The sequence below is a fragment of the Mercenaria mercenaria genome, chromosome 15 (assembly GCF_021730395.1).
Source record: "Mercenaria mercenaria strain notata chromosome 15, MADL_Memer_1, whole genome shotgun sequence".
Classification (NCBI taxonomy): Eukaryota; Metazoa; Mollusca; class Bivalvia; order Venerida; family Veneridae; genus Mercenaria; species Mercenaria mercenaria.
In genome coordinates this window covers 3,333,563-3,345,728 of record NC_069375.1, presented here as the reverse complement: position 1 = coordinate 3,345,728, position 12,166 = coordinate 3,333,563, and the positions used below count along the sequence as shown (strand labels likewise).

The window sequence follows — 12,166 nt, the reverse complement described above, 5'->3', positions numbered from 1 at the left end:
ATTTTTATTACCAAACAGACGATGTTCGAATGTCAAAGTAGAAAAATGTGCAGTCTTGTCGAACCGGACCTCGTTACAAAGCAAGTGGCCACCGATGAGCTAACGCTTTCTGATACATTATGCTTGATTTGTAATATCAATCAAGCTCAGGTAATTTGCAAGATGTTGTCTTGGCTGATTGGTAGCGAAGGTCTCGACACGAGGCAATAAGGTCGTTCTCAATATAGCGTACGTATTGGATATGACTTTAGTTAGATTGTGGTATAAATTTATTTATGTGTCCAAAACAATACACATCCTGTAAAGAGTTCATTTTAGGAATTACATTTTTATCCACGCCTACCACTTTTTCCTCACTATAAACTGGCACTGTAACTTTTTAACAAATATAAACATGTAAGACCAAAAGACAAGTGAAGATAAATTAAAATTTAATGGCCACCAAGCTATCGTTTGAAAATTTGTCTATAATAAACACACTTAAAACTACAAAATGTGTCCTCTATTAGGTCAGAAAATAAACAAAGGATGCCATTTTGAACTGCAACCAGCATTTTTCTTGCCTATAAAAGCAGCAAAATATGTCCACCCCCCTGCAGGCATCACCTTTAAAGTAGACTTAATAGTTATGTTTGCTACAGGCTTATTTACAGGTGTGTAATTTTGCTGAGGACAATACCAGTTAACACACATTCAAAATGTATTTATGTCTAAAATCTACCAAAAAATGAACACATCAGGCCAGGCCAGACCAGGCCAGGCAAGATTTTAGAACATGCCCCTTGAATCCTATCCAGTAACATTTGCCTTGATCTGTTTATAGGTGCAACCTTTATTAAGGTACTGCTCATTACGTGACTTACTACTGTTTGCAGATCAAATTGCCCCTTCAACGTTTTTCAAATCGATAGAGTTGCATGTTTACGTCACAAAAACTGTGAAGCTGAAGCTATTTTTGGAATACTCCTGACAGGTTACCCCGCCTCATCCACAATAAATTATTCATTCACCTTGTGAAACTTTTTTCTTTATCTTGACGTCACACAAAGCGCGCTCTGACTCTATCTTTGAAGTATCGCCGTACTTGCATAAATTGTAAAGTGCAATATGGTGATAATCATTGAATATGTTTTAAAAGTAGAATAGAATATTTCAACTACGTTCAAATGAAAACAGCGTTTTTTGTTTGTTATGACAATTATTATCGACGAAATTTCCAACCACGCAAGGTACACATGGTTTTATAGAAAGGTATCATTGAACCTTCAAGCTACGTAACACTTGTAGATCTAATTGTCATATCCATAAAAACTGATTTATTTGATATTCAAACTTTTGCAGTCTTCCGTAGCTTAACTATCGCAAATCTCACTCCATTACGTCTATAGATCTAGTTGTTTTTTTTTGGTGGGGTTTACATGTAGGCTCTATGTGAATTTATCTACTAGATCTATTTATTTGAAGTCGTTAAAACACTATTTTAGTTATTTGCATACTGGCAGTTGATAAGCCTTGTCTTCGTTCATGGAAAAAAAACAGTTATAGACTCACATAAGTCAAAATAATTCGATATTTAGTTTGTTTTATATTTGTGACAGTCACTCTAGAAGGACCAAAATAATTTAGGATAAATAACAGTACACCATCATTTCAAGTTAGCTTGCATATTATGTGTAACATTAATCGTGTTAAGGGGAATTATGATAACTTTTACATAAATTAATGAGGAATTGAATCCCCCTTTTGATTGTCTAAATAATGAGACCTCGGGAAGACCGATTTTACATTTTGATATTTTACGTTGTCTATGTAAAGGGGATATCGATTAGTCAAAAATAAATGATATTAAAGTATTGAGTACAATTATTTGGACTTCATTTTGATACATATAAGTTTTATTTGAATTTATCTCATATTCGCAACCAAATCAGCATTTAAAGCCAAATCTAGCGATGACAATTTCTTTCGAGTGGAGAAAATAACTCGTAACCGTTTCCTAGGATCGCGTCAAATTAGACTAAGACTCACATATTCCGTAAGAAATTGCCGACTTTCTTCAACAAAAGAGGCATGGTTGGTTCCTGGATTCGAACTTATGCCCTTCAGTCAATGATGAGCCAGTCAGTCACGTTTTATAATTATAGTGAAAACTTAATACGAGATACATTACTTAAAAGAAAATTCTGCAGTACTGAAATTTAGGCAGAAAAAGGCCTGTAATGTATAAGAGGGTGTCCTTTTTTCACATCCACGCTACCTAAATGCAGTGTGCATTGTGGCAAGACTCATTTAAATTCTAAATGAAGATTAGATCTGATACATCTGTTACAATCCGGTTAAACACCCCATATGCACCCGCTCCAACAGTATTTATGAGTATTTAAATCATCATTTCTCGGTGATACAGCCGATGTAAACAAGTTAATTCAATATTTTTACTCGTATCGGAAAGGCGGAGTTACCTGTATAGACGAGATCCAAAAATAGCTTCAGCATCGCTGCTTTTGTGACGTAAAGGTAAAAGTCTGACGATTTAAGAAAAGACGAAAGGGCAATTTGATCTGCAAACAGTAGTATTTACAAGTGCATAAATTGTACACAGATTGGTTTGTTCATACTTCAACTGGGATCCGGACATTTGCCCCCCAATGAGAAAGTGGACTGCTGGACATTTGCCCCCCAGTTGAAATGGTAGATAGGACATTTGCCCCCCAGTGCTTATTTCTGAAATGGACATTTGCCCCACAATATTTTTGTCTCCTAGTGATTTTTTAGGAACTTGGTAGAAGATAATTATCATATTGTAAATAACATTGTCTTTGTTTCTTACATATTTCTAGTAGATAATTGCCAAATTAACAAGTTTGAGTGTTAAAAACATTGCACAAATTAAAAAATTATAACACTGTTTGAGCACTTCTGTAACTCAATAATAGGCTATTATTTACCTTAACACCTGAATGTAATTAACATATTCATCAAATTTTTATCAATAAAATAACTTTTTTTTTTTACTGAAAATTGCCTTTTAGAGTAATTTTGATAATAAAATGACATAAATGACAGTATATCTACTGGCACATAGGACAAAAATATTGGGGGGCAAATGTCCATTCTAAAAATAAGAAGTGGGGGGCAAATGTCCTATCTGCCATTTCAACTGGGGGGCAAATGTCCGGTAATACATTTTTTCATTGGGGGGCAAATGTCCTGGGGGGCAAATGTCCTACAATCACTTCAACTTACTCCCCGACATAAGATTCATGTTACAATTCACAACAAGAGCTGTCAGCGGACAGCATGCTCGACTATTCTCAGTGCTTGATAGTATAAGCTACAAGTAAAACTTGAACATTACAATAAGCATATTCTAAGCCAAAAAGGGGCCATAGTTGAATTCAGTCAAAATGCTTGATAGAGTTGCCTTCTTTTTATAGACTGGGGTCATGATGGTAAACAAGTATGCAAAATATGAAAGCAATATCTCAATGGACTTTGAAAATATCTGGGGTGGTACACAAACTTTAACATTTATTTTAAGTCGAAAAGAGGCCATAATTCAGTCAAAATGCTTTATAAAGTTGCCTCCTCCTTTTTACAGACTGGGGTCATGATGGTAAACAAGTATGCAAAATATCAAAGCAATATCTCAATGGAATTTTTGAAAATATTTGGGGCGGTACTCAAACATTAACATTTATTCTAAGTCAAAAAGGGGCCATAATTCAGTTAAAATGCTTTATAGAGTTGCCTCTTTCTTTTTACAGAATGGGGTCATGATGGTAAACAAGTATGTAAAATATGAAAGCAATATCTCAACGGACTTTGAAAATATTTGGGATGGTACGCAAACTTTAACATTTGCCGACACGAGTAGGATAGCTCCCCTAATTCTTCCAATAGTCAAGCTAAAAATGGTAAAGTGCTATTTTAATAAAGTTCAAGTATCAGACGAGCTGAAATAACTTTGAAATAATGAAATGATATACAAATAGTTACATTGAACCAGCATAGGGCTGATCCAGGTTTTTTTATAAATAGGGCCACTGAGTCAAAACTGCAAAAAAGTAAATAGAATAACTTCGGGTAAATTCCGACAGTTGTGTATATTCGACATCTTGAATTAATTTATACAAGAACGGCAGTCCTTCGTCAAACTATACATAAGTGTTTACATTAATGACACAGAATTGCACTGAACAGGTGTTTGTGGCTGGAAGAATACACATGTGGGCAGTGGGCCCCCGTCTCACTGGTTGTTTTCACTCAAACGTGAAACACTCGTTAGAAAAAGTGGTGTCCAGACATTTCCCCCCCAAGACAGTTCCTCCCAAGACGTTTCCCCCCAAAAATGGGGGGGAATTGTCTTAGCTTTATAAGACTTTTCACCCCCATTTCTAAAAAAAGGTATTATAATATGCCATATAACATATAAGCTAAAATATGCAGTAAAATATGTAGAAAATGTGTTTAATTAAAAAAAAAAAAGTTGTGTTGAAATAAAAAAAATGTGTTGAAAAAATTGTTGTGTTGAAATAAAAAACTGTGTTGAAATAAAAAATATGAAGAAAAAAAATGTGTTGAAATGAAAAAAAAAATTGTTATAACATTTAATGATTACACTTGTAAAGCGGAAGACCTGTAATGTAAACAACAAAAGATCAAAGGAAAATATTGATAAACATCAATTAATTATAATTTCCATTGATGTTGAAAAAGTTAAAAAAATAAATCAAAAAGGCTTTATTTGTGCCAAATTATCAGGGTTAATTAATTAGTCTGACCAGCTAACAATTTATTCATTATCAAGCCTATGATAGTTGTGAATTACCATAATGGATATGTTTGCGCTCATTAAATAATACGGTTTTTGAAGTGTTTTTTTATTTGATGTACATGTGAGAAGCAACAGTTTGCAATGATGCTAAAGGTAAGATTAATTATGCATATTTATTTCTTTTACATTTCTTTAATGTATGCTTCCTGAAAAGGGTGGCACTTTTACTTTAATCTTGGTTAATTATCTGTTACTCAATATCTAATTAACATCATTAAATTTTTAATTTTCATCAATTAAATTGTTAGTTATCCAACAAATTCCCTATATATATATTTCAAGTAAAAAATAATTATACATTTTCTTAGCTAAATACCAAATACAGTGATTTCTGCTAAGTGTCTTTGAAATTATTTGAAAGAAATTGTGTTATTACTGGAATTATTTGATAGTGACTATTAGTTAATATTGGATTTATTTCGTAAATTGACTATTTTGAGTTATAAATATGCAATATCCTTGTATAGACTGCGGGAAAGAGGTTCGTCCTCGTCAGCATGCTGTTGCATGCGAGTCATGTGAAAGATGGCAGCACAGGACTTGTAAAACTGGTAAGTAAAGCTTTTAAAATTATTGACAATATTGTTGTTATTATTATATACAAGTGCCAATGGCCTTCATCCTTATGTCCAGAAAGAGAACGGAAGATTATGTGAAGGTAATTTTGCTTTGAAACCATGGATATGATTTTAGAATTTCTATTTTATTAAGAAATAATTTATAGCAAAACGATGCTTTAACACTATTTATACACAATAAGCGGTTATACGCCAGGCGTAATGATTTCACGAGGACAATTAATCAAGACAATGTTCAATGTGACATTTCCTTTTAAATATGCTATAAAATAAAATATTTGATCAAGTTTGAAAGCGCTATTTCTAAATGTATATATGGCGCTAAATACCACGTCAACGTGACATCAACATTATATCGTTGTGATGTTTAAAGTATTGTTAGTCATATTAGAAGGTTTTATTAGCCACACATCAACTTATTACTTGTTATTTGCTAGTAACATCCTGTAAAAAAATCATTATTTCAGAGGTGTATTTACAATAATAATTAATTTCAGGTGTTGACTGCAATACATGATGCACTGGAGCATGTGGTAGTTGAGAACTTTGTAATGGACTTCGAACAAGCTGCGTGGTTAGCCGTCAGACAGGTTTTTTCCAGGTGCTTCCATTAAGGGGTGCGTCTTTCATTTTACACAGGCCATCTGGAGGAAAGTCATTGACCTAGGAATGAAGCCAGCATACCTACAGAGAGACTCAGTCCATCAGTATATCAGACAGATAATGGCCTTACCATTCCTGCCATCAGCCCACATAGAGCAAGCGTCTGAGGAGTTAGCGGGACGTGCCAACTCAGATCAACTTGTGGGCTTGGTAACATACGTAGAGAAGCAATGGATGAACCACGCTATCTTCGACATTCAGTCCTGGTCTGTCTTTGGTCTCACAGTCAGAACCAACAATGACTGCGAAGGTAAATTTGAACTTAATACTTTTCAAAAAACATTATTATTTCTTTTCACAGAAAAATTCTTAGAGATGCCATGTTGTGTCAAGATAAAGACAGACACATTTAAAAATACAACTTGTACAATAAATACAAACCAGGCAATAAAGAAATTTAAGAGCTGAAAAATCCACAACATTATAAATCTTTATAAATATCATTTACTTCAAGAAGTTTGAGTTATATTAGCCAGAACTTGATTTATATGATACAAGATGTTGAAACTATTAAGCAGTAAGAAATTCCAAATGAATATATTTACTGTAACAGAATTTAATTATTTCATTTCTATTACAGGTTGGCACAACAAACTAAACCTGAAGGCTGGGAACCAGACCCTGACGTTATATCGTTTGATACCAGCACTTCGTAGTGAGGCGGAGAGGGTGTCTTATGAACTACACCTGCTCAGAGATGGTGTTTCCACTCGTAGAGTTCGTCAGCGCTATGCAAACATTGAAACCAAGATTAGGGAGTTGTGGGACATGTACAAGGCAGACCAGATAAGCACAAGTAAGCTCTTGCAGGACTGTGCCAAGTATGTGTATGTAATCTTAATAAGACAGTCTATGTGAATAAGATGTTATAATTAGTTAATGTATAAAATTTAAAACAAGATGTTTATTATGTTGGATTATTTGCTGCTGTCACTCACTTTGTGACTTACAAGGTCACTTCAACTGTGCCATACTTTGACATAAATGCTCAAAACTTTATAAATTTAATAGAATAAAAATGTTCATCACCAAAAAGTTTTATGGAACTAAATATATCAAAAGATTAAAACAGAACAGAAAAACAATTTATTTTCGAATTGAACCAAATGGTTCCTGGTCATACATACAATTTATATATATACACAGTCAAAGTCTAACTAAGATAAACTATTTATCATTAACTTATATAATATCATCACAAAATAAAGATATTGCTCAAAAATTAAGGTATTGTTGTGTGTCATCCTTAGTGATTAAATTTTAGGTGTCTGATTAAAATCACACTTTTTTTTTTCAATACTGTAAGTGCTAATTAAAAGGAAATTTATTATCAATTTTATATCTCACATTTAATACCATATATTATAAAAAAAAAAAAACTTTTTTTTTTTATTATGTATATTCTTTATTTACACATTTTTAGAAAAAAGATACAAACTCCAATTGTATTCAAAAAAAAATGATTAGAAATTATGGACAAGTTTTGACAAAAGCAATATTTTTCTTCAAATATTAATATTATATCTGGAAATACATGCAGTTGATTAAAAATTGTTTCCATTCAATCCTAATTTGGGTGATATCCTTAAGAAACAAATTATCTAAAAATTGGGGGGGAAAAGTCTTGGGTATCATTAAATTGGGGGGGAAATGTCTTGGGAGGAAAAGTCTTGGGGGGTCTTGGGGGGGAAACGTCTTAGGGGGGAACTGTCTTGGGGGGGAATGGTCCGGTATTCAGAAAAAGTACTGATGAGAGCGTAAATATAGTCAGTCGGCCATATTTCTCCACCGTTTCTGCGACGAATCCTCCACCGCCATGGTGTTGGAACCACGGCTTCTGTGAAAGCTACTTAAGGCCAGTGTGATTGTTGCAGTATAATCTTACACAATCAATACTTTTCAAATATTCAGTAAAATACGTAATAAATATATATGGTTTAGTTGCGATTATCCAGTACACATACATATATATATATAAATCACAGGAGTACAGTATCACTCATAGGAGTTGGTAACCCAGTGCGAGTTCCAGTCCGCCAGCACAATTTTCTTAACTTGAGCACATGCATGCATGAACATTCAAATATATTTCCAAACAGTCAGTAAACATATCTCAGTAAACATATCTTTAACTCTATAATTGAATTCATAAGAAAATAAAGAAAGCCACCAAGATTGACTGAAAAGTGAAAAGTGAAAATCGAAAATGTACTTACAAGTCCCACCCTCGCCCTGCGACTGGCCAAGCCGCAGGGCAAAAGACCTCAACCTCTGGAACAGGGAAGAACAAAAACTGTGAACAGAAATCCAGCAACTGCTAAGAAAAGCCATCTTGATAACTTTGTTAGTCAATGTGTAATACTTGGCAAGCGCTAAATTTCTGAAGGTCAAAATTTGAATTTCCGTATATATAGTAGGTCAAATCAAGCGGACGATTTCATTGGATAATGGACAGTAGTAGCAATAAGGGTTTATTTACAATTGTTTGCAGGTCATTTTTCTATTATTGTATATCACTGTATTGATCGAATCCTAAACAATGTTGCACTTCTTCCTTCTTATTTTGACTTCTTGTTGATGTTTACGTTTCATTTCAGTTTTTTTCATATTTCAAATCTGCCCCCCCACCCCCTACCCTTTCTTTCATAAATGGTATCTTCCAATCGCTCGTGCGTCAACGGAAAATAACGGTTTAAGTAACATCGGGTATTTCCGTGCCCAAAAATAGAAAGGGGCCGGATGTCCTCCCGCGGTAAAAATTATGAAGTTCTATAGGACAAATGGTGAAAAAAAAAAAAAAAAAAACTCATCGCGGTTAAACACGTAAGCATATAAGCATTTTATTTTGACTCTTAAAGATCTGGCTTGAAAATAATCTTTCTTTCAGATTCCAGTTTTGGTCATATTATGAACATTAGAAAATGATCTTTTTTCTAAAATATTTTAAAAATTCCAAATCAAGAAAAAAAGATAACTGCGCCGGAAATCGAACCCCGGACCACCGCGGCAATAAAGACTATTTCCCGTGCGTTATAGCTGAAGTAGTGAATAATAACTTCGAAATATAGATATTTATAATCGAGACAGCTTACCTGCGTGACAAACGTTTTTCGATTTTCATCGTAAAAAGTATTAAAAACAGCAAATTCTCATGTGTTTCCATAACAAAGTTTGTCAGTAATTAAGTTTTAAAGCCGTAAGAAATATAGCATTTATTTGAAAATATCAAAAAAAGATATCTTTTTGTTGTTGTTGTTGTTGAACGATCTGGAGACATGCCGCTTTAAATAGTTCAAATAAGAAGCTGATTCATCTATTTACACAAATCATGCAGCGGTTTTAACATACAAACCTATCCTAGAATCTTTTCAAACTATAGGAATTAAGAATATATATACACAAAATGTACATAATTGTCCATGTATAGTATGGGCGAATAAGTCATTAAGTGTGTCTGTTCTTGCTGTCACGGCATGTACCAAGTAAAAAAAACTTCAAGTTAGGTCAAAATAGTGAAATGAATCAGTTCGAACATAACCAGTCACCTTTTGGTATTTTCGCACAATGCAGCTGCTCTAGGTTCACACTGTTGGCTTCAGTTGGTTGCACGTTCGTATAGAGTAGGCCTATGTCTGTATTTCCTTGTAACAAACTTTGTGAAAAACACAAGACATGGTAAAAATAATGAAAGTTTTAACACTGCAAGGTCATCTTATATGCCGCTCCAGGGCCACCCAGTGGCTGTCCAAGGCAGTTTTCTGCCTTGGTCTTTTGTGATTTTTTATTGATACAAAACTACACCACTTGAACGAGTTGGAGACTTCTTCCGATCTAAACACTACCTTTCGTTTGATTTTGAAAATGACAAAAGAAAGATCATTTTCTATCTTTGGAATAAATTTGTACGTCTTTCAGTTTCAATGATATTGATTGCTTAAGCTAATTTGAGTCTCTCAAACTTTCGAACGAGAGACAGAGTTTAGATTGAACGAATGCCCTCCAACTGTCCAAACTCCAGGTCTTTGGCCTGCTGAAGGGCGATAAAACCTCAGCAAGATCTCGTGGCATAGACGCAGCTGTGTGTGTTTGGCGGGGATTCAGCAATATTGCTGTTATCAAAGTAGGGGGACGGGCATTAGAGACGGTCAGTGAGGATGTTTCACTGGAATAACCGTATAACACACTGCACAGACTGTAATACTTATTGTTTTTAAACAATGGAAGAAGATAGTTTTTCGAGCTCAGCATATATAATCTAAATATAAAAGCATCGTATATTATTATATATATGAAATATCTCAGATCAACATAATAAAAATAAAATTCTTACCTTTACTTTTCGTTCATTTTGAGAGCACATGTAACAAGAAACAGAGATTTCCCGTGATACCCGTGATACCCATGCAAAAGAGATATACTTCAATGCATATTGAACAAGCAGCTGGGAAAGGGGAAATAAACAAGTTTGCTGCATTTTATTTCAGATTTAATTATCTCCCATTTCACCAGTACAAACCACCACCGCTGCTGCATATAATAATTGGGCCTACAATTACACGGGTATGAAACGTTGCCTGCGGCACAAAATGTGCCGCACTGAAATGAAGACATCGCGCCTCCGACGGCGCAGGCATTGCGCAGGATGTTTACAAAAATAACGAGCAAGGTGAGTAAAATTGAAGGTTTTTGGTTATTGTCTTTTTACAGTAAAAACTTTTTAGAAATCGGGGAATGCAGCGGGATGTAGTTGTGTCTTGCCGACAAATTCATGCCCAGTTTGTGAAGAAATATGTAATATTGTTATTTTGCGCGTGTTTTTCATCGGATACAGTAACGTGGAAATTACAAAAGTAGTGAATATTCCGAGTCATTTCACCTCCTGCTGAAAAAGGAATGATGTATTTCTGTAGTATATTATATATACGTTACTGTATCCGATGAAAAACACGCGCAAAGTAACAATATTACATATTTCTTCACAAACTGGGCATGGATTTATCGGCAAGACACAACTACATCCCGCTGCATTCCCCGATTTCTAAAAAGTTTTTACTGTAAAAAGACAATAACCAAAAACCTTCAATTCTACTCACCTTGCTCGTTATTTTTGTAAACATCCTGCGCAATGCCTGCGCCGTCGGAAGCGCAATGCCTTCATTTCAGTGCGGCACATTTTGTGCCGCAGGCAACGTTTCATACCCGTGAATTACTCACTGCAGTTTTCTTTCTGTTTTAGCTCGCTGGAAATGTTCTGTATGGCTACAATTACCCGCAATGACTCGCTGTAGATAGTGGCTGCAACGTATCATTTAGACGGCATGAATATAACATGTCAGCTGGACGGCAGGGATAGCAGGCGTGTCAGTTGGACATCGGGGATAGAAGGCGTGTCAGTTACACATCGGTGTCAGCAGGCGTGTCAGTTGGACTGCGGGATATAACATGTCAGCTGCAAGTGTGTCAGTTGCACATCGGGAATAGAAGGCGTGTCACCTGGACGGCGGAGATAGTGTGTGTGACTTCAGGATAGAACATTATCACCTGGTGGGGGAGATAGAACGTGTGACAGCAAGAAGGCGGGGATAGACGCGTGACAGCCAGAAGGTGGTGATAGAACGTGTGACAGCTAGAAGGTGGTGATAGAACGCGTGACAGCTAGAAGGTGGTGATAGAACGCTTGACAGCTAGAAGGTGGTGATAGAACGCGTGACAGCTAAAAGGTGGTGATAGAACGCTTGACAGCTACAAGGCGGGGATAGAACGCGTGACAGCTAGAAGGCGGGGATAGAAGGCATGATAGCTAAACGGCGGGGATAGAACGTGTGTCAGCTGGATGGCGGGGATAGAATGCATGACAGCTGAACGGCGGGTATCGAACGCATGACAGCTGAACGGCGGGACATGTGACAGCTGTATGGTGGAGACTGGACGCGTGGCAGCTGATCAGCAGGAATAGAACGTGTGACTTTGTGTGTTTTTTTTTGTTTGTTGTAGTTGTTGTTTTTTTTTTTGTTGTTTTTTTGGTTTTGTTTGGTTTAACGCCGTTTTTCAACAGTATTTCAGTCATGTAACGGTGGACAGTTAACCT

General features: G+C 35.5%; 2 protein-coding genes across 5 annotated transcripts in view; one reads left to right on the top strand and one right to left on the bottom strand.

The window, feature by feature from the left end:
• The window catches only part of LOC123545042 (uncharacterized), a 58,332-nt gene extending 47,853 nt beyond the window's left edge, over positions 1-10,479 (bottom strand). The window contains exon 1 of one of the 4 annotated variants that reach the window (XM_053524404.1): positions 10,409-10,479. The gene's annotated coding sequence lies outside the window, so the exon portion shown is untranslated. Of the gene's footprint in view, positions 1-8,294; positions 8,470-9,623; positions 9,815-10,408 lie in introns of those variants that run through there. The other 3 variants (XM_053524406.1, XM_053524405.1, XM_053524407.1) reach the window with 3 other exon arrangements.
• LOC128549186 (uncharacterized) lies at positions 5,917-10,249 on the top strand. The gene is made up of 4 exons (XM_053525705.1): positions 5,917-6,328; positions 6,659-6,899; positions 8,298-8,433; positions 10,097-10,249. The coding sequence occupies exons 1-4, from the start codon at positions 6,085-6,087 to the stop codon at positions 10,247-10,249; spliced, it is 774 nt and encodes a 257-aa protein (XP_053381680.1). The 5' UTR covers positions 5,917-6,084.
• Positions 10,480-12,166: the final 1,687 nt, after the last annotated feature.

Bases quoted from the DNA above. Each gene is read 5' to 3' on its own strand.
- LOC128549186 (XM_053525705.1), top strand. From the start codon at position 6,085: ATGAAGCCAGCATACCTACAGAGAGACTCAGTCCATCAGTATATCAGA. The intron at 6,329-6,658 runs GTAAATTTGAAC...TTTCTATTACAG, and splicing joins AACCAACAATGACTGCGAAG to GTTGGCACAACAAACTAAAC. The intron at 8,434-10,096 runs GTAATACTTGGC...TCCAAACTCCAG, and splicing joins ATAACTTTGTTAGTCAATGT to GTCTTTGGCCTGCTGAAGGG.